The sequence below is a fragment of the Lissotriton vulgaris genome, chromosome 8 (genome assembly GCF_964263255.1).
Source record: "Lissotriton vulgaris chromosome 8, aLisVul1.2, whole genome shotgun sequence".
Classification (NCBI taxonomy): Eukaryota; Metazoa; Chordata; class Amphibia; order Caudata; family Salamandridae; genus Lissotriton; species Lissotriton vulgaris.
In genome coordinates, this window is record NC_141696.1 from 429,344,863 (window position 1) to 429,368,038 (window position 23,176).

The window sequence follows — 23,176 nt, forward strand, 5'->3', positions numbered from 1 at the left end:
AACAACTTATACCGATGGGACAAGTTGGAGATCTTATTTAGTTGCAGCACAATGCCAGAATACAATTTGCTCTCAAAATAGCTGGTAAGGGGCTGGACGTGTACTGGTTTCTAAGGAGAACTAGTACTTTAAAACCCAGATGGTCAACATGTGTCTGTCTGCCTAGTGGCCCTAAGATAGGGCATGCAGCATTCATCAGGACCTGGGCCCCTTACTAGCTCAGGACACGCTCCATGTATTATATTCGTGCAACATATAAACAATGTTGCTATATACCTACCGTATGCAGTATTTATCAATTTGTAAAGGACTTGTGAATTTTGAGGGCACGCCATGGTGTAGGTTACTTGTAGAGACCACCCTTTGATGAATATGTGACTACAGCAGCTTTTCCATTAGAAATCATTATCCCTTAATTAGGGTTCTTTACAAAGATATGTGCCGGGGACCCTACCTTTCGGGCCACCAGGCAGAAACACAAGCCACCAAAGCCATCTTAAATAGAAACATGTGAATCTGAACTCGGTGTGCATATACCCGAGGAATTTTAGCTTAACATCTTGGTTCGAGCAATAAAATACTCTTATGTGCGTGCAACACAGGGAAATTAGCTATAAACTCATCTTACAATGGTACTGACCCCAGTCTGTTTACATGCAATGTTCGGCTCTGTAGATACAAGCTGGGGGGGATGTTGGGAACAATGAACTAGTTTACAATGTATATTTTGGTGATTGGTACCCATATGTGAACAAACAGCTGCACTCTCAAGCCAGACCTAATAATAACGGCCATCTCAAGATGCACAGAAAATACAATACAAGAATGACAGTGCAAAATGGATTTCTCCATTATATGAAGTAGACTTAACTTCATGTTCTTAAGACAACCTCACTGTTTGGTTTACCTTTTTGTGTTTATTCGGGGAAGGGTTTCATATGTCGAACTCTATGAGTATGTATTTTTCTTTTTCCATGTTTTGCCTGCATATGCATGTCAAAGATGTAGTCATTCTTGAAGCACCATCTCTCAAGTACACTTAAAAAAGCACTTAGGGGCAGATTTACAATAAGTGGCGCATACCTGCATATCAGCAGGGATGCGCCACTTATTGTGCGCCATGCCTCCGCCAGCGTGGTTGCGCCTCATTTACAATGCGGCGCACGATGGGGCAAAAACGGCACAGATGCGTCACGCATCTGTGCCATAAAGGCAGCGCATTGCTGGAGTCGCGTCGCAAGTGCGACGCAGCTCCAGCAATGCTCTGGGGGCCCCTATTCTTACAATGCGGCATCAAAACTTACGCCTGCTTCAAGCAGGCGCAGAGTTTTGACGCAGCATGGGCCCCAAAGTGACTGAGTGAAATCAGCCACTTTTAGGAGGCGTTCTTGCACTGGAATGCCCTCCCCCCCCTGCGCAGGAACGCCTCCTTCTGGCGCAGGGCTTTACAACATGACGCATCTCCCAAATGCATCACGTTGTAAATACCCTGCACCATGGTCCATCTTTTGCGTCGCCGCTGCGTCACAAAAGTGACGTAATGGTGGCCTAAAAGAGGCGCAAGGGACTTGTAAATCTGCCCCTTAAAGTTTTGGGGTAAAAAATGAGAGGTGTAAACACACAAAAAGAGCAACGTCTCATAGCTCTGAGGCACTGTGGACTCTGTACTGAGTCAGGCAGAGTGGTATCTCAAAGGAAGGCAGTACCCCCTGATCCTGATTCACCTGGTGCAGACCCGCAACGAGTATTTACACGAGTTTCCTCCTCCTGAGAACAGGGGCATCCTGTGTGTGGAAACATGGTTGGAATTTGAGAATAACATGTGGGAAAAGGTAGGTTTATTCTGGGACCAGCCTGGCAGTCCACTCTGCAGTCATGTAATTCGCGATTGCATGTGCAGGAGTGGGATTACCTGCTCAAATCAGAGATTCCATCCCCATTCTTTTCCAGATCCCTGCACAGTGCAACTCGGAATCGTGCCCGAGGTGGAATTTACTGAATGCAGGCAAGATGGCTCAGTGAGCCAAGTACTCGCTGTTTCCATCAGCTGCAAGCTGCAGAATTGCGGCAATGCATTTTTGGCCTCCTACCTTTCCAGCTTCAGTGAACTGCATAAGATTAAATTGGGTCACAGTGCCCTTTGTTGTTTACAGCTCTTGGAAACGGCCGAAGGGCATAACCAAGCACTTTAGGAAAGCAACTGTTGTTGTTGTTACTATTATGATTTGCGATGCTGTTGCTCCTGAGGTGGGTTTTAATAAACACCCTTATTGTTATCTTTCTCAGCTTCAGCAGAAGCAGCAGGAAATTGAAACCATGATGAGTGCTATATTTAAGGGAACATTTCTACAGCGCTACCGGTAAGGGTTACAAGTGCTCAATTAAGTAGGTAAGATTTTTCTAAAGCGCGTGAATGCCGAGTTGTCGCGGCGCTAGCGTTCTGAAACTGAGCTGACGAAAGGAGACCTACTTCATGTTGGAGACAAATATAATTAGCTCACCACACATTGGGTCACCTGTAATCAAGGCATTTATGTTAGAGCAGAGGTCTCCAACCTTTTCTGTAATAAGAGCTACTTATGTTTAATGATTATCACACTGAGCTACTATTAATATTAGTATTGTAATACTGACTTCCTCAGAAAAAGGTTAAATTAGTACCACCGTAAGCAAGATTACCAGCAGTGGTCACCTCAGTGCATCAGGCATGTTGCCAGTAGTAATGCAAAAAAAGGTTTATCAATGTGTAAGATGCCTTTATATATGTAATAATTAAAAGCCATTGCTGCAATGCTCCCGGCACCAAAGTAAGAATGTTAGTACTGCGCCTCCCCAACGCCCCATGATTTATCGCTCAAATATCAGCTTTAAATATAGTTCAGAAATGCAACGACTTTTTGCAAATTTCAGCATGTGAGTTCCGAAAATGCACACATTTGGGTCTCAGATACGTACTTTTCCATTTTGATATACATACATTAATTAAACCAAATCAACTTCCAGTTTAGTGGACTGGGCTGCACAGAGCAGTGCTACTTTCAGTGCTTAATTTGACCTCCTCGTGAGTGCCCTGGCACTTATTTATTGACAAATTAAGCACTGGAGCTACTCGTTGGAGAAGCATTTGTTAAATAATTCACTTTTGTGGTGTTGTCCTGCTCCCAATTCTCAATGTATTTCAGCTCCCACATTACATTTGATTTTACGGGCTGTTGTTTGAACCGAAACATGTAAGCTATCTAGACCTTCTTGGGGAGGTCCTAGATACTAAGCATACCCTGAAGTCACTACAGGTTTTTAAATCTATATCTTCCTCTGGGTTGCGAAGGATAACAAATGCAGTGGATAAGCTGAAGGAGGAGGCATTTGTTCTTTTTAGTTTTGGTTGTAATGCAATTTTCTGGTATTAAGCTCAGAATTATTGTAATCTATATATATAAAAAGTATGTCTGTTTGTCCTTTGTGCATTACTACACCATTCATCAGATTGGCATGAAACTTTGGGAAGTTGTTGAGTACACTCCCGCGAAGGTTTCTGGTAACAAAAAAACAAAAAAATAATTGTTAAAAGTTGTTGAGTACACTTGAATAAATAAACAGAATTAAAACAACTCTTTAAAATGTTTTCCATATTAAAATGAATACGTTTCAATAAAAATGACACAATGTAAATTGAATGTTATCATAACAAGTTTCCTTAAATTTCCTTTCTTCTGAGATCGCAGCAACGTGCAACGGGTAAGCTAGTGGTTTATAAATGGAGCCATTGTAAGCTGTCCATACAAAGACACACAATGCTGTGTGCTGCTGTGCGTGCCTCTGCTGGAACACTAAAGAATGCAGGGAACTCATGCATCTGTTGGAGACCCTTTCTTCTAGACCCTCCAGTGCCATCTTTATTCTCTCTCTGCAGGAGCATCACTGTCACAGGCACCACCACAAGTCCACAAATGCACAGCTACAACACCACTTAAATCTGCAAGCTTGTATTTACAGCAGTAGATCTTCACAACTCTGTAGCTCCACAGCTGCACAAGGCTACAGCTGTACATCTACAGCAGCACTACAGTTGCACAGCTCTAAAACAGTGCAACTGGACAGCCTCAACGCAGCTCTATATCTACAACTTTACAATTATGCAGCCGATGTCACTTGCAATACTGTTGTTGCTTTAGACACAGACGTAGAGCTGCGGCAATGAGCTTTTACTTAACTCAATATTTTGTAAATTATTTATTTGAACATATTTTTTAGTTTATTTTATAATGTACATTGCAAAAACAAATTTGGAGGAACTAAAATAAGTATCTTGCACAGGAGTAATCCAGATCAATCACATGGTTGCATTTACATTGCATTAAATTTAGTCGTACCCAAGTGTGCCGTATTTCAATCCAGGCTACTCCTGATTATATAATTCCATCTCTTCTTGGCACCTGTTATTGGATGGATCTGTTAGTTTAGTCAGCATTTCTTTTCATTCATCCAGTCCTCCATTAATTTATCATCCCTTCACGACTTCTTCATAGGTTGTTCATCCGCCAGGGCGCATTCAACCAAGTCTTTTTCCCAATGTGCCACCGTGGGGAAAGTCTGGGAGAACTTTTCAATTTATGATTCATAACTGCTGTTTGATTGCCTCTGTTTGATGGCTGTTTCTTATTCTGTTTTTCAGTGATGTTGTCCCGGAGATAAGAGCTCTGTGTATTGAAGAAATCAGCATTTGGATGAAAATGCATCCCCACACTTTCTTAAACGATAGTTACCTGAAATACATAGGATGGATGTTACATGACAAGGTGCGATTTTATGCTTTCTTTTCCTGGAAGGTGCTGGCTGTTATGATACAACAATCTGGACTGTTATGTTTTGTTATGAAATGTTATGTCTGTTAAACAAGGTCCACCAAAGTTCTTTGGTGCTCTATGAAATTCATGCTGTGCAAGATGCACAGGCCATCTGAGCTATTATCATGATGTATGGAGTGACAAGCCAGGTTTTCAAATGTTTCCTATATTTGAAGAGTATAGGCTCGGAGCGTTGAGATGGGTGTTCAAAACTAATTGCCCGCTAGCGGCGAGTCTCTGCCGCTAACTTGAGTACTTTTCACTTTAGTAGTGTTCAGGGGAGAAAGATTAACTGACCTAAGGGGCTTGTATCAACTGACTAAGGCAGCAAGAAACAGGGTTGAACTGGAGAACCGCAAAAAGTCCTGGGAAAAATGCTCGAACAAGCTCTGCTCTCTTTGTCTCCTAGTGAATCCCTCTCATTCCATCCATTCTGCTTCTGCTTCTCTCCTCTCCTCCCCTCTCTCTTTTCTGCCTCTCTGAATGCTGAATGCTGGAGCTGGTGAAATAATTGACAGAAGCACCAGGAACGGCCTTGGGCTTTCAGATCCAGCCTTCAAAGGCTCCAGACCACCGGTGAAATGCCCTGTGGAATAAAAGGCCTGTGCGGCCATGGTTAGGAATGTTACTGATGATCCATAGACTGCCTTGTGCACCATCAAAGCACCTTGAATCCACTTTTTTGTATTTGTCAGTAAAGAGTCTAGTAGTGGTAGGTTGAATTAGGTGCATGCATTCCACAGCCCTTTTCTGGAGCTGTTTGGTGCTCTGTCCAATTAATGGTTTCGTGCTATGGTCAGCTTCACCATAAGCATACAATTGATCAACATATGTGTCAATTCATTTTTATGTATTTTCTGTCATCCTTCTGTTTAATATTGCAGCATCCTGAAGTGAGGTTAAAAAGCCTTCTTGGACTACAGCGTCTTTATGACAAAAAGGACCTTGTGTCAACAATGGACCTTTTCACCAGTCGATTCAAGGTATTTTTGTGTTTATTTGCTCTGATTTGTCTGTGCTTATCAGAATTAAGCATTCACATTAAGTCCATCAGATGTAACAACCTACTGTAGTGTTTTGACAAGCGGGTCATCCTATGCAAGAAAATATTGTTATCATTTAAAAAAATATATTTTTATTGGCCATACGTGTAAAGCAACCACACCGTTATGGGAATACAGGATGACATAATTACATGACATTTATCTTTTTTGGTTTTGGTTTTGTTGTGTATGGCAATGCAATCAACATCAAAAAAGAAAACACATAAGAAAAAAGCAAACAGTACATGTGCTCACTGTGCATGACAATCTCATTTACGGAAATGATCGGCCCTCCAACCCATCTCTCCAAAATCGACCCTACCAGTCCCAAGTCCCCACTAATGGCTGCCCCTGTGAAGCAGTGTGCACCGACCCCTGTGACTTTGACCCCTGAGCACTGCCCTCCGTCCATCTATATTTGTAAGGCCTCCAACATAGTAGCCCAGGCCTCTAGATCATCTTGCAGTACAAGGCTTGTAAGTTTCATGTGTGCCTCCTCAGCTAGGGCCCATTCAGTAATGTCCTTCGCCCATAGCACCGGAGAGGTGGCCCTCTCGCCCAACCAACCCATAGCCACCCATCGTTTGGCCAGCACCAGGGCCAGATGCAGGAATCACCATTACCGGAACACCTTAGTCTCTCATCTCTGCCCTGGCGGGGCTAAATCCCCCTCCGGGATCCCTCGAAGTGCCCCCCAGTAGGAATATCAGAGACTTATGTCTATTTATACGCAGGCTCGCCACCACACCAAAATCCTCCGGTCGGTCCATGGGAGAGCCTACGCAGGTTGAACAAAACATTATCCACATTCAGTGAAAAAAGATACCTGCCGTCTCCCACTCTGATACCGAACTCCATCATTTCGTTCCAAAGCCTCGCCGCAAGGGGTGCCAGTTCAAAAAGGAGCAGGGACAGGGTGCACCTCCATCCGTCGGGCACCGCCCTGCCACTCCTCACCCTGGCCCTCGGGGCCAAATAGAGATGAATACCCACTTAATGAAGTTCAGTCCAAAACCCATCTTCCACAGTACCCACTATCAAAAACGTCCATCCGAGGGTATCAAATGCCTTCGTGATGTCCACGCCAGGGCTAAAACATCCCTACTACATTGCACAGAATGTATCACATACAACAATATGCGCAGGTTGAGAGCAGTGCTACGCCCGGCATAAAGCCGCTTTGATCCTTGTGTACCAGGGAGACCACTGCCCCCCTCAAGCGCCCCGCCAGTGCCTTCCAGAGCACCTTAGTGTCTGCATTAAGCATGCAGGGGGGACCGTAGGTCAGGCAAATATTTCTAGTAAACTATAGCTTGATCAGAAATGGATTATACTATTACTTGTGCACGTAGCGTCCTAAAAAATGTGGTGCAACCAGTGTATGTTCATCAACAAAACCATTAGTAGTCAGCATAGCTTCCTCATTGAATCTTATAAATATGGAGTCTAGGACAGGGAAGCACATTAGTTTAGGGCAGTTAATTGAAGACATAGTATGAATTCTACAGCATCTTGCTGTCTATACTGTCTGGCAAAAATGAGGAAGTACACGTGACAGTACATCTTGCACAAAGGGCTAGTAAATTCTTGCTTTGTATAATTTATTTTTTAATACTTGAACTAGTCATGATTACCCGTTTAGGAGGTAAACACTTAACATGCTTAAAACTGTAATGTCTTGCTAGGGCACTGCCTATGTCTGGCCCAGTATTATATATATGCTGGCTGGTTTGGCAATGCTGCAGGGTGAAGTTCAATTCTTTGTAAAGACGCCACAACCAACCAAAGGACATTTGTTGCGTTGGGGTGTTAGAGCCTTTAAATTGATTCCATTTGTTCAATCCTCCTATGGAAAACCAAATTTGGCAAGTTATTTCCAAGTTTCCTTCCCAACCCTACCATTGCAATTCAGGGCCGCACATTCTTATTAGAGGCTAGTTGTACTGTAAGCGTTTTTTTTACATTTAGTGATTATGCAGCAATGTAAATTTGATTCATTGTAGGCAAGCTTTGTTACACTTTGATGCTGTTTGCCCGCAGATGCACTGCCTAACTAGGGATATTGGCTTTTAATGGAGCACCTTATGCTGTACCATACATGAGCCAAATTGTTTTAGAAGTTTGAAATCTGCTTGTTGTAGCCTTGTATCAATTTTCATAGCTTTCCAAGTTTTCGGGCATTCACAAACAATCCTTAGGGTCTGCTTCAAAAACTAAGTAAGTCATGGGTTTTCATGTATGATTATCCTTAATACAGACAGTTCACTGAAGTGTGCATGGCAGAAATGTGCATTTGCAAGTTTATTTTTGTTTTCCTTCCTTCTTCATAAGGCAGATGTTTTCCCTGACAAGGAACACCTCTTCCCTAACCCATAGGGTATGGCTGTCTTTCCATACCTTGACACCTCCGAAAAACACCTACTTATGATGCCTATTGACAGAGGTTTATATGAAAGATTGTTGTAGATTGTTGTGGATACCTATCTATTCTGTTATGTCCTCTTTCCTACACCTCCCCATAGACTTGGTACATGGGACAGTATTCTATACCAGAGTGGCAGATATCCACTCTGCATAATTCCGTGACGCAGGATCTAGATATTTGTGTTCAGAGATTACATGTCTAAGTTCCACTTAAGTGTACAAAAATGTTTGTGACTTGGACCCTATTTATGTATGCATCTATGTAGGTTTGTTTTGTAGTTTACATGGCAAAACTATATGTATTTAGGTGCTATTGCCTCCTTCTGGCAGCAATAATGACTGTAACTTACTCTCCCCCAAATTGGTCCCTCAAGCTACAGGAGAGGGCTCATAATGAGGGTAGGGTAATTAACTGCCATGCGTAATAACTATGTAATAACCTATTGGGGTAGCCTCTTACAGGGCCTAGTGTGCCGGGAATGGACATCATGTATTCTGTAGTGGCAAAGGGGCTCTCTGTGTCCTTCGAACATTTCAGCAACACTCCACTATCTGACCTAGTGAAAGAAATACCTGAACATTCTTGGGGAGGACTGTCAATATATTTTTGCAGTCTGGGGTCTCATTTGAAACCCCCTTCTTAGGTACAATATAGAGTATGCTTGATAGAAAATGGAACCCACTGTGGCTGTAGCCTCATGCGCTGTTTCCTGTCCACGCACATTGTACTCCTAATAGGCAATGCATCCACTTACGACCTCTATACGCCTGTAGTACACATGTATGCTACAACCATTCCTTTTTATAAATGGGCAAAGGACCCATTTCTAGTGACTGGCAGAACAATTTTAAATGTGACAAAGGCTGGTAGACTTCTGTCCAAAACCAGGTAACCAGAAAAAGACTTGTCTTTCACATTAATCGTTTCACTTCTGACTGTTGTCTACAGCCCAGGGAGATGACAGTAGCTTGTGCGAAACTGGTAGCTCTCTAGCTACCTGTGAGAAGCTCTGCTCTAGTGTGTGCAGCCCAGCTTACTAAACTGGCAGCTTTGCTTGGTTGAATTCATATATGTATACCAAAATTGAAAAGAGTGTAGTTGAGACGGAAATGTATGTATTTTCGAACTCTTAAGCTGATACTTGCGAAAAAATAGCTATATTTCCAAAATATATTTAAAGCTGATATTTTAATAATAACTCATGAGGCTTTGGGGAGTAGTACTAATGTTATTACCTCTGGCAACCATGCCTGATGCACTTAAGGGACCACTTCTGGCAATCTTGCTTAAGGCGCATTAATGTAACCTTTTCTGATGTATTCAGTAGTACAATACTAATAGTATTCGTAGCTTGAAATGATTTTTAATAAACATATGTAGATCTTATTACAGAAACAGTTGGAGAACCATGCAGTAGAAACTCTCATAAAAATGGGACGCCCCCTACCATAGTGCCCCTGTGTGACACATTCCATTTCATGTAAAAAGGCCGCTGTGCACATGCTCGGTTATCATGCGTGTTGAGGATCAAAAATGCTACTTGCTATGGAGTGCTCACTCTCCAGACCCATTCTTCGGACGTCACCGTCTTCGGTTTAAGCCCCAGTCCGGGTGCGACGCCGGAGCGGCGAGGTCTCCAACGCCGATGGGTGAACAATTCACCTACGACCCAGCTCCATAATTTTTGCCTGGTTTCCAGGAGATGGATGACGAAGCGGACTGGGAGGGGTCTGAGGACCCTCTGGCACAGCAGTGCAAGTTGAGCCGGGACTGGGAAGATGAGCTAGGGGAGGCCAGTGGTCTAGACACTTCACCTGACACTAAATTCATCTCTCCTCCTTCCGTGGCTTCGGAGGAGGGGGCTACTTATAGCGTGGTGTTGAACAGGGCGGCCTAGGCCTTGGCTCTTGAGCTCCCTGTCGCGGCCATGTGGACTAACCTCCTCACTGAGGTGCTCAAACTGCAGGCAAGCGCCTCAGAGCCTCTACTGCCGTTTAACAAAGCCCTCACCGACGTTCTGATGGGCACCTGGTCCAAGCCCTCTGCAGGCCTCCCTGTGGATCGGAACGTGGCGCGACGCCACCGCCCGGCTCCAGGCGACCCCTGCTTTCTGTCCGTTCACCCCACCCTCGAGAGCCTGGTGATTCAGGCCTCTACATCCCAGACCTCATTCCCGACCGCTCCTCCGGAGCGGGAATCCAAAAGGTATGATCAGTTTGGAAAGAAACTGTTCTCCTCTCTGAGTTTGGGGCTGGGGTCTGTCAACACCGCCGGCCATTACATCCACTCTCTGTGGGATACGGTTGCGGAAGTACTGCCACAGTGTTCGGAAGAGTTCCGGACGCGGCTCACCCAAGCCCTGGTGGAGGGGCAGGATGCAGCACAGTACTCGATTAGATGTGGACTTGACACCATGGACTCACTGGGCAGAACGATTTCCACGAGGGTGGCGATTCGTCGCCACGCCTGGCTGAGGTCTGCCAACTTCTCGGGGGATGTCCAGACCACGCTCATGGACATGCCCTTCGATGGCCGTCGCCTCTTTGGCGACAAAGCGGATAGTGCACTAGAACGTTGTAAGGACTCCAGGGCTACGACCAAGTCCTTGAGCCTCGGCCAGCGCCAGCAAACTTCCGCTTTTCGCTCCTTTCGTGGCCAAGGAAGGGGTGCCCCCACACGTCCAGCCAGCCACAGGCCGCAGAACCAGTTTCAACGCGGCCACGATGTGGTTACCGTCGTGGCGGTGCCGAGGCACGATGGCAGGGTCAGTCCACATCCGCTCCCACAGCATCTGCCTCAAAACCTTCCTAGTCCGCAGCGGCATTTCAGGCCCATTCGACGCCAGTGGGGGTCAGGGTTCGCCATCACCTCCTCCACTGGCATACCATCATGTCAGACAGGTGGGTGCTGAAAATCGTCCGAAGGGGCTACTATCTTCCCTTTGAGGCAACCCCTCCAGTCATGCCACGGTAGTACCACCGCATGTCGGGGGATCACTTGCAACTTCTTCAAGAGGAGGTACGGCCCTCTTGGCCAAGGGGGCCATCAAGCGTGTTCCTGTGCCAGAAGTAGGGTGTGGTTGTTATTCCAACTACTTTCTGGTTCCGAAGAAGGGCAAAGGAGCCCTATCTTGGACCTCCGGAACGTCAACGGCTTCCTCCGGAAAGAGAAGTTCAAGATGCTGACATTGGCTCAGGTCTTAGCTGCCCTAGACCCTGGAGACTGGATGGTGGCGTTGGACTTACAGGACGCTTGTTTCCACAACCCCGTCCTGCCGGCCCACCGGCGCTACCTGCGGTTCACGGTAGGCCACGAGCACTTTCAGTTTTCCATGCTCTCCTTCGGCCTTACCAGCGCCCCTCGGGTGTTCACGAAAGTGATGGCGGTGGTCGCAGCTCATCTGCACAAATCAGGGGCTCCAGTCTTCCCCTATCTCGACTACTGGTTGTTGAAGGCGGGCTCGCCCCAGGCAGTCGTCTACCACCTCCAGACTACGGCCGACCTCCTGCACCTGTGGGCCCCTCTCTGGAGCTCCTCTTCATCGGAGCGGTTCTAGACTCGGCACAGTTTTGGGTTTATCCCCCCGAGCAGCGGGTTGGGGATATTCAGGCTCTGATTCCGATCTTTCAGCCTTTATCTCGGGTCTCGGTCAGGTTGATGCTGCGGCTCCTGGGGCTGATGGCCAGATGACCAATGCGAGCTCTGCAGTGGGACCTGAAGTTTCAGTGGGCACAGCATCAGGACAGCCTGTCCGACCACATCCTGATCTCGGAGGGCACTGCGAGACAATTGCAGTGGTGGCTTATGGACTGCGATTGGTTCAGCGACAGATCCCTCTCCCATCCCCAACCGGAGCACGTAGTGGTGATGGATGTGTCCCTCCTGGGATGGGGGAGCCACATGTGAGAGGCGGAGATCAGAGGCCTCTGGTCTCCGGCGGAGTCCCGGCTCCATATCAACCTTCTGGAGCTGAGGGCGATCCGGCTTGCACTGAAGGCATTCCTTCCCTCTGAGGGGGAAGTGTTTTGCAGGTGTTCACGGACAACACCACTGCCATGTGTTACTGCAACAAACAGGGCGGGGTGGGGTCATGGACCCTTTGTCAGGAGGCTCTGCGCCTCTGGACATGGCTGGAACGCCAGGGCATCACCCTGGTAGTTCAACACCTGGCAGGTTCCCTGAACACCAGGGCGGACAAACTCAGCCTTCGGTGCATGATGGATCACCAATGGCGTCTGAACTCGGACGTGGCGCAAGGTCTCTTTCAGCAGTAGGGAGAGCCTTGGTTAGATCTAGTCTCCACAGAAGAGAACGCGCAATGTCATCAGTTCTGCACGTTGGCATTTCCAAGGCGGCACTCGCTCGGAGATGCTTTTCGTCGCGAGTGGAGCTGCGGTATGTTGTACGCTTTTCCGCCTATACCATTTCTGCCCAGAGTGCTGAAGAAGATCAGGCGAGACCGGGCCCAAGTCATCCTTGTGACTCTGGACTGGGCACCAAGATACTGATATCCCGAGCTACTCAGCATGTCAGTCGATCCCCCGATTTGTCTGCCTCTTCAGGAGGGCCTTCTGTCGCAGCAGCAGGGGACCTCCACCTGAACCTGTCCAGTCTCCACCTACATGCGTGGAGATTGAGCGGTGACAGTTGAGGCCATTTGACTTGCCTCCTGAAGTCTGTGATGTGATTCTGGCAGCCAGGCATCACCCCACAAGCTCGGTATACGCCTGCAGATGGAACAAATTTGTGGCATGGTGCATAGCAAAGGCTGTGGATCCACTATCTGCACCCCATTCAGCAGTTCTCCTCTTCCTTCTTTCTCTTGCCTAGCAGGGCTCTGCTCTGGGCACTATCAAGGGCTACCTCTCGGCCATTTCAGCCTGCTTAAGGCTTCCTGATCAGCCTTCTCTTTTCAAGTCCCCTGTTGTAAATAGATTCTTGAGAGGCATCACACACATGTTTCCTCCTGTTCCCTTCGTGATGCCTCAATGGGACTTTAATCTTGTACTAACGTATCTGATGTGCGCTCCCTTTGAGCCACTACATAACTGTCCTTTTCGTCTTCTGACTCTTAAAACTGCATTCCTGGTTTCCATCACCTCTGCCAGGAGAGTGAGTGAGCTCCAGGCTCTATCTTCTAAACCTCCTTTCCTCTCTGTCCATCCAGACAAGGTTGTTCAGAGGACTCGTCCTTCTTTCCTGCCTAAGGTGGTTACAGCCATTCATATCGGGCAGTCCATCACCTTGCCCACCTTCTTTCCACCGTCTGGTCCCAAAGCGTGCGCTCTCCTTCTACCTAGATTGCACACGCCAGTTCCGGGTGGACGACTAGCTCTTTGTTAGTTACGTGGCCGCTAAGAAGGGACGGGCGGTGCACAAGCAGACCATCTCTTGGTGGGTCGTCTTGTGCATCAAGGTTTGTTACTCTTTGGCGAAAAAGGAGCCTCCTGTTGGGCTGCGAGCGCATTCCACTCGGGCCACGGCGGCTACTACTGCCCTGGGTCGGGGAGTCCCCTTGCAGGACATCTGTCAGGCAGCGACATGGGCCTCGCTGCACCCGTTTGCTAAACACTACTTCCTGGACAGCCAAGTCCGGAGAGATGTTCTGTTCTCCAGGACTTTCTGGTGTGATCTTGGTTCGCAGACCCACCACCGGGGTTGGTATTGCTGGGGTGTCTATTCTAACGTAAGGAATCTAACACTAACCTGTTTCTTTCAGATGCACAAGTTACTTACCTTCGGTAACAATATATCTGTAAGAAACAGTAGTTAGTGTTAGATTCCTTACCGCCCCACCCATCCTCCCCGTTCTGCGAACCGATATCTAGGGTTAAGGACATCCCTTTCAGGGCCCTAGTTTCATGGCACCAGTGTCGTTTTCTATCATGGCTCTGCTTTCCTGGCACGGAAAGTAATGTTCAGAACTGATGTCAGCGCTTGAGGGCGTTGTCTAAGTACTCCGACTACGTCATCCCGGCGATCACAACGCCGACGACGGACGTGGAGCAGCAGACGACGCCTACCGATGCGCAGGGGTATTGCTGACAAAAACTTTACGTATCCAGCCTGAAGCCTGGGGATATTCTAAGGTAAGGAATCTAACACTAACTATTGGTTCTTACAGATATATTGTTACCGAAGGTAAGTAACTTGTGCTTTTTGCATTCACATTTCTTATCATTCCTGACACTTAATGTCAAATCCTCTGTCAATCGGTCCCCACTGCCCTTAAGTTAACAGTGTCTCTGTTGTGGCAGGCATCACTTCCCTTGCAGCTTCTAAATGTGTATTGTTGCAGCTGCATATGAACAAAACCCCTTTAGAAGTTGCAAGGGAAATGAGGGGAAAAGGATTTGCCAGTACATTTCTTGTATCATTTGCTATAATACAAGAAACATAGTGGTCAACGATCTTTCTTGAAATCCACCTGTAGAGTCAATTCTGGCAACTCCAAAAGCGAACTTCATAAAAAGGATGGCTTTTACCTGTTTTGTTTTTCGCTGGTGAATTTCGCCTGGCACTGTTGAGTACATTAAATCTAGAAAATGAATACAATATTCTGTTTAGTACTGGTATATTTATAAGATGCATAATCGTTATTTTTCCATATGATTTAAGTAGCCATATACGTTAAGAAGGAAATTCCTCAACACATTTCCTGTACATATATATTTTGTTTTGCTTACTGTAGGATCGAATTGTATCCATGACACTTGACCGTGATCATGAAGTCTCCGTCCAAGCAATGAGACTTCTGATGTACATGGCACAGTAAGTACTTTTCATAATTCGTTTTTTCATTATACACATATAACCTGTTTTGAGGAGGGATCCATTCAAGCATACTAATTTGATTAAATACTATTGGTTATCAAAGTTGTTAACTGAAAATAAGAATCCTGTAATATAATCTTGGCAAATTAAATAAATCCTTAGTGTCTTTAGATTTTGATTGAATGCTGGTATTTGATGTGTAATTCAAACATAATATTAACTGTAGAACTGTTATTTCATTTGATTTTTTTGCAGAATTGGTATTATTATATTTTTACATAATACATTTTTTTTTATGGTTTATGCCATACAACAAGTATATCAACACTCAAATCACAATATCCCTTGACACCCCAATTGCCCCAGAGTCCAGGCACAGTATAACCAAAGAATCAATGTTCACCTCATCACCTTCTGCCTACACTATCTCACTATTCCTCCTTTAACCCAATCCTTGTTTGTAAGGGCTACCGAGAGAAGTCATCTCCACCCTACCTACCTTTATCCAGACTTGCGACCCCATCTCAGCCCTTCACTCAACCCACATTTGCGTCCCATCCACCCCATATAATATCAAATTTCTTCTGGCACCCTCTTTCTTAATAGACTTCCTTTTGCATAAGTCTGCAACATTCCATTCTGAACTCCCAGTCCTGGTGTCTAGGGGGAATTCCAGCTCCCCATTTCTGAGCAATGTCTCATTTTGCCACCATATAACTCAGATTAACAATAGCTTCTGATAGCGGGAATGATCCGTCATGCCATATGTGAGAAGTTGGCCCGATATGCAACGTTCGCTATTCTAGCGACCGCTATGTATCGTACCAACGACCCTTATGGTGTTTGGTTGTAAGTCAACCTATAGACCAGCTATCCTAGTAGCGTGGATACGAGCAGTCTAAGGCTAAAGACTCGAGAGGGCGTGTTAAGCCAGCTGTTTACCACACATGTACCCCTTGAACACCCAGTGAAAGGACACCTCACAAGTGTTATGAAAATAAACAGGATATTTATTAAGAATCACAACAGCCCTGTACTCTTTATGAGGACAGGGTACTAAGCACAAACCAAATCTCTTTAGCAAATACTTCAAGTGCACAATTTAAAAACAAGTGTCCGAGGACACGGGAAGGTTAAGGTTTTGGGCGGACCCGATAAGGCAAGTCGGAAGCGAGGGACTCGGGACCCTAGAGTAAGGAGGCTATGCAGGCACCGAAATGCTGAGTTACCTAGCCACGAGGGCTGCGGCTGTACAAGTCTTACAGGCGTCGGGGTCTTCGCTGACGAGCCAGGAGCCGGAAGAAAAGGAGTTGCTGGCCGGCGACCAGTGCTGAATAGTTCGTAGAGATCCAAGCCTGGATCGGAGATTGAAGAAACCTGAAAGCAGAGGGGACCAAGTTCGTACTACTAGCCAGTAGTCAGAGTGTACCAGGAAGGCACCGGTTGGCCGTCACCTCGACCAGGTGAGTGGGCGACGCTAGGCTCTGCAGTCTCACGGACCAGGAGGCGTTGTCGGCGACCACGGTGGAGGTGCGAGCTGTCCCACGAAGGATGATGCTGTCGGCGTCGCTGGGCCCAGGATGGGGCAACAAGCCTTGGCAGTTCTCAGGGCCACGTGGTGGGCCTAAGATGGCGTCTTGAGTGGACCAGGAGGGTCCGGGGTGCTTCTCGCAAAGATGGAAGCAAGGGCCAGTCTGGAGCAACCAGACCAGCAGTGATGATTCTCGGATGTCGTCACAGAAGGGCACAAGCCAGCGGCTAGTGACCAGACAACGTGCTGAGCAGCGAGCAGAAGGGCCCCACGCAGATCGTGGAGATGCTGGGAGACTGCACTTCGGTGCTGGAGCGGCTCAGGGTCGGGGCTTCTCGGACCCAAGAGCACTCACCAGAGAGTTACCTCGATGGTCGTGCTGGTTTTAAGAGCGTGCAGGTTCTGATGATGGCCGGTCCCTCGAGGTCTCGTCGCACCCACAGATCACAGCTGAGCTGATGACGTGGGTAGAGGTCAGAGGTGCCAGGGAAGCCGGTTCTCGTCGAGCTGGGCCGTCGGATTCCTTGAGGAAGGACTTACAGCAAACCGCAGAGTTCTTAGATGGTGCCCGCTGATGCAGGGTGACTACTCCTTAGCCACAAGGGAGAAATCTTGAGAAGAGTCTTGAAGTCCTTTCGTAGAAAGTATTCTTGATTCAAAGATGATCTAATTTGGAAGGGTCCCCGCTCCGGCCTTTATTCTAAAGAAAGGGGTGGGTACATGACTAGGTCCTGCCCTAAGGGTGGGACCAGGAAGGGGGGTAGTTACACCCCTCTCCCCTGCCGGACTTTCCCCAGGCCAGGGCTGTCACCCCTGGAACTGGTTCTAACCGGCAGATGCGTAGTGAGCACCGGGGTGCCACTCCGCAGTCACCTTCTCGCAAAAGCCCTACCTACCCAGAATACACAAACCCTGTCTGGGACGGTGCGAACACCGCCCTCAACAGGAAACCCTTTGTCCAAGTGCTCCTCGCTGGAAGGACTCCCAGCAGCAGGAGGTCAGACTCGTGTCTGTGGTGGCAGCCTCCATTTTGTGGAGCTGAGGCTTTCGTTAACTTTAACCGGGGTTCACAGTTACGTACATGTCGTGTCCCTCTAGAAGGGCGGAATGCTAACCTCGTCGCCAGGGTTGGTGAGAGGGCAGCACCCCGATTCGTATGACACCTTACTCGACATGTCTTGATAACGCGACACCGAAGTTACCGATGTGGTACGCGTTATCAGGGAACAGCCATTGGGTCTTTTCTCCGCAAGCTGCAACCGGCTCGGCTCGGGCCAGAACACAGTTCACACGAGCCCATGCACTCTGCCTTCAGGATTGTCAAGGCCTGCCATAGGAGTGACTGATAGGAACTCGGGTGTCCATTGTATGGTTAGATATAGGCTACTATATCCAAAGCAAAGGGTGATTACACGACTTCGCCCCAGCTGTCATGCAGGCAGTTGTGTCAAATTTAGGAGGCCAGCCAGGGGTGGCATAATACATGCTGCAGCCCCTGGCGGCCCTGGGTACACCTATGCCCTGAGTTACAGGGTCTGCTAAGGTGGCCCAGTACCAATTGGTAAATGCACCTAGGGTACATATCGTAATTTAGAAAGAGAACAGCCAGGCTGTGGGTCTGATTGGCAGGCCCACAGCCAGAGAAAGTCGTAAACCAGTGAAACAAAAGCAAAAAATCTGGGTGATCATAGGATTGCAGACCCTACTCTCCTACATGACCCCCCCCCAAACGTCGGAACAACTAACTAACCTTGACCAGGTGAGTCTTCTTGTTCTAAGTGGAAGTATCTGGAGAGTCCATCGGCATTGCCATGATCAGTACCAGGTCTATGTTCCACTGTGAAGTCCATCCCCTGTAGGGAAATGGACCACCTAAGCAGTTTGGGGTTTTCACCCTTCATCTGATTTAGCCACAAGAGGGGCTTATGGTCGGTCTGAATCTTGAAGTGAGTGCCAAACAAGTATGGCCTCAGCTTCTTCAGGGCCCAAACCACAGCAAAGGCCTCCCTCTCAATAGCTGACCAATTCTTCTCTCTAGGGGTCAGCCTTCTGCTTATAAAAGCAATGGGCTGGTCTTGACCATCAAAATTCAGTTGAGAAAGAACAGCTCCCATACCCAACTCAGAAGCATCTGTTTGGACAATGAATGGTTTGGAGTAGTCCGGACTCTTGAGGATAGGCGCCGTGCACATGGCCTGCTTTAGGTCATCGAATGCTTTTTGACAGCTCGCTGTCCACTGAACCTTTTTTGGCATTTTCTTACTCGTCAGTTCGTTTAATGGTGTCACAATTGAACCATAGTTCCTGACAAACTTCCTATAGTAACCAGTCAGGCCCAAGAAAGCTCGAACCTGAGTCTGGGTGGTTGGAGGAGCCCAGTCCCTGATTGACTGTATCTTGCTCTCCAGTGGCTGAACCTGACCCCCACCTACAAGGTGGCCCAGGTATACAACCTGTGTCTGCCCTATCTGGCACTTGGTGGCCTTGATAGTGAGACCTGCTGCTTGCAGTGCCTCTAACGTCTTCCGCAGGTGGACCAGGTGATCCTCCCAGGTGGAGCTAAAGACAGCAATATCGTCAAGATACGCCGCACAGAAGTCATCCAGCCCAGTAAGGACTTGATTCACCAACCGTTGGAAGGTGGCAGGTGCATTTTTCAGACCAAAGGGCATCACCACGAACTGATAATGCCCACCAGGGGTTGAAAATGCGGTTTTAGGCTTGGCGTCCTCAGCTAACCTGATTTGCCAGTACCCAGCCGTCAGGTCAAACGTACTTAAGTAGTTGGCCGAAGCCAATCTATCGATAAGCTCGTCTGCCCTTGGTATTGGGTGGGCGTCAGTCTTAGTGACTGCATTGAGACCCCTGTAGTCTACGCAAAACCTCATCTCTCTCTTACCACCCTGGGTGTGAGGTTTCGGCACTAGAACGACGGGACTAGCCCAAGGGCTATCCGAGGGTTCAATGACTCCCAGCTCCAACATTTTCTGCACTTCACTTTTGATGCAGTCTCTAACGTGATCAGGCTGCCTGTAGATTTTACTCTTTACGGGCAAGCTGTCGCCAGTGTCGACCTCATGGGTGCACCAATCGGTCTGACTGGGTGTTAGAGAAAACATATGTCGGAACGACTGAAGAACCTGTTTACAGTCGCTCTGTTGATGTTCGGAGAGGCTGCCACAAAAGACAACACCATCTACCGAGCCATCGTCAGGATTCTGAGTGAGCAGGTCGGGGAGAGGGTCACTCTCCTCTTCCTGTCCCTCATCTAGGGCCATGAGCAAACTCATGTCCTTCCTGTCGACATATGCTTTTATCCTGTTGACATGAAGCACCCTGTGGGGGCTCCGGGGAGTTCCCAGGTCGACCAGGTAGGTGACCTCTCCCTTTTTCTCCAGGATGGTGTGGGGCCCGGACCATTTGTCCTTGAGTGCTGCTGGGGCCACTGGCTCCAACACCCACACCTTCTGTCCGGGCTGGTAAACAGTCAAGACAGCCTTTTGGTCATGCCAAGCTTTTTGGAGTTCTTGGCTGGCCTTAAGGTTTTCCGATGCCTTTTCCATGTACTCAGCCATCCGCGAGCGGAGGCCAAGCACATAGTCCACTATGTTGGCTGCAGGCTTTTTGAGAGGTCTCTCCCATCCTTCCTTCACCAAACACAGGGGTCCCCTTACAGGATGCCCGTACAGAAGCTCAAAAGGGCTGTAGCCAACCCCCTTCTGTGGGACTTCTCTGTAGGCGAACAAGAGGCAGGGGATCAGGACATCCCATCTACGCCGAAGCTTTTCCGGTAGTCCATGAATCATCCCTTTTAGGGTCCTGTTGAATCTCTCAACAAGCCCATTGCATTGTGGATTATAGGGTGTAGTGAACTTGTAGTTGACACCACATTCCTTCCACATAGCAGTTAAGTAGCTCGACATAAAGTTTGCACCTCTGTCGGAGACGACCTCCTTAGGGAAGCCCACTCTGGAGAATACTCCAACTAGGGCTCTTGCCACAACAGGTGCTGTAGTGGTCCTAAGGGGAATAGCTTCAGGATACCTGGTGGCATGATCCACTACCACCAGTATAAACTTGTGCCCTGATGCTGTAGGTGGTTCCATGGGACCGACGATGTCGATCCCCACCCGTTCAAAGGGCACCCCCACCACAGGCATTGGTATAAGGGGGGCCTTTGTCGTGCCACCTGACTTACCACTGGCTTGGCAAGTGACACAGGAGCGGCAAAACTCCTTGGTATCTTCGTTCATGTGAGGCCAGTGAAAGTGCGAGACAAGCCTGTCCCACGTTTTCGTCTGACCTAAGTGACCTGCTAAGGGAATCTCGTGGGCCAAGGTAAGTAGGAAACCACGCTGAGACAAGGGTACGACCAGCCTCCTGGTCATGCCAGGCTTGGGGTCTCTCGACTCAGTGTACAGGAGTCCATCTTCCCAGTATACCTTGTGGGTACCTGTGGCGTTCCCAGCAGCCTCAGCAGCAGCCTGCTGTCTGAGGGGTTCAAGAGAAGGGCAGTCTAACTGTTCCTTCCCCAGGTCCTCCCTTGAGGGTCCCCCTGAACCCAAGAATTCAACTTGATCAAGTTCGAACTCCCTAGGCTCAGTTTCCCTCAATTCTCGTAGGTCAGCCTCCTCTGAGACTTGATCCACAACCTGGGGCAAGGGGGAAGGCGCAGCCTTAACCCTACTGCTCTTTTTCTTGGGAGGTGTCTGGTCCGTTGTTCCAGGATCCAGCACCTGTTCAGTGGGGCATTTCCTGACCTGTGACCTAGTCACAGCGAACACATGTGCTGGCAAACCTAACATTTCCATGTGAGTCCGGTGCTCCACTTCTGACCATTGTGACGACTCCAAATCATTGCCCAACAAACAATCCACTGGGAGGTCTGGACTAACTACAACCTTCTTTTGGCCAGTTACCCCTCCCCAGGAGAAAGCTACAATTGCCATACTGTGATTGGTAGTGACATTGCTTGCATTGGTCACCAGGAATTCTGTACCTGGCATGATTTGTCCAGGGTCCACAAAGTTAGGCGTCACCATGGTGACGCTGGCACAAGTGTCCCTATAGGCCTGAGCCATCTTTCCATTTATGAAAGGCGTCTGTCGGTATTTGCCCAAAGTATTGGGGCTTACGTCAGGGGATACGTCTGCGTCCCCTGTACTGACAAGGACAGCCTGAGTGAGTGTGCCAACTAAGTTGTCACGCCCCTCAGAACCCAGGGTTAACCCTACTAAACCCTTGGGAGGCGCACTACCACTGCTGACTGTACTAGGGGGCACAGGTGCCTTAGGGGCTGCAGTGGCAGGAGTCTGCCCTCCTCCTTTCTTGGTGCACTCACTAAACCAGTGAGATTTACTTTTACAGTACTGGCACCACCTTTTGGATTGGCCTTCTTTCTTCTTTTGGGGAGCCTGACCCCCACCCTCTTTGGGTTGTTGGGGACCTGTCGAAGACTTCTGGTCATTTTGTTCCCCTTTAGAATCTTTACCCTTCTGGTCTGCTTTCTTCTGACCACCTTGATTCTGGCCCTGGTTCTGCTTAACTCTTGTACGAACCCATCTGTCTGCCTTCTTTCCCAATTCTTGGGGAGAGGTCAGATCCGAGTCGACAAGGTGCTGATGCAACAACTGGTTCTGACAATTGTTTAAAATTTGTTCTCTCATCATCAAATTATACAATCCTTGATAATCAGTAACCTTATTGCCCAGCAACCAGCCCTCAAAAGCCTTAGTGGCACAATCGACGAAATCAGACCAATCTTGAGACTGCGTTTTCTGGGTATCCCTGAACAGCACCCTGTACTGCTCAGTGGTTAGGCCGAACCCTTCAACGAGTGTATTCTTCAAGACTTGGTAATTGTTAGCGTCCTCCACCCTTGTGGTGAGGAGCTTGTCTCTTCCTTTTCCTTCAAAGGAGAGCCACAAGATAGCTGCCCACTGACTCTGGGGAACACCCTGCACAGTGCAGGCCCTCTCCAAAGCAGTAATCCATTTGTGGATGTCGTCCCCTTGTTTAAAGGGGGGCACTATCTTCCCAAGGTGTTTCGTATCGAAACTCTTTTCCCTATTACTAGGTACATTGCTGCCACCAGTGGGGACTACCCCACTTAACTGTTGCTCTCTAGCAAAGGCAAGCCTTTCTTTGGCCAGGGCAAGTTCTTCCCTTTCGATCCTCAGATTGGCTGCCCTTTCCTTAGCTTCGTACACTCTCCTCTGAGGGGATGTCATCCCTCTTTGAGAAGAGTTGTGTGAGCCATTGGTTCGAAGGGATCCGCCAGAGTCTCTTGACAGAGATCGGGCTCGTCCATTCCCAATGTTAAGCTGACCTGATAGTGGCCCCAGGGGTTCCCCAGTACCGCTATCATGTTTGCTTAAGTTGGACCTGCTTAGTCTGACGACTTCTACCTGTCCCTTATCTGCCTCATCCCCAGAGAGATCCTCATCCTCATCCCACTCGCCATCTTCGTTCTCCGTTGCGAGGTGTATGAGGTCAGGATCGTCCCGGGTTCCCTCGAGGGGAGGCATGTCTCCTTCTGGATTAGAAGAGCTACGAA

The 23,176-nt window shown here is 48.1% G+C and overlaps 1 protein-coding gene across 1 annotated transcript in view; it reads left to right on the plus strand.

The window, feature by feature from the left end:
• Positions 1-23,176, plus strand: part of LOC147697138 (cohesin subunit SA-2-like) — a 741,253-nt gene that overhangs the window by 272,221 nt on the left and 445,856 nt on the right. The window contains exons 9-12 of the mRNA XM_086934206.1: positions 2,287-2,360; positions 4,676-4,799; positions 5,732-5,830; positions 15,007-15,086. Coding sequence (XP_086790332.1) covers positions 2,287-2,360; positions 4,676-4,799; positions 5,732-5,830; positions 15,007-15,086 — 377 coding nt within the window. The remainder of the gene's footprint in view (positions 1-2,286; positions 2,361-4,675; positions 4,800-5,731; positions 5,831-15,006; positions 15,087-23,176) is intronic.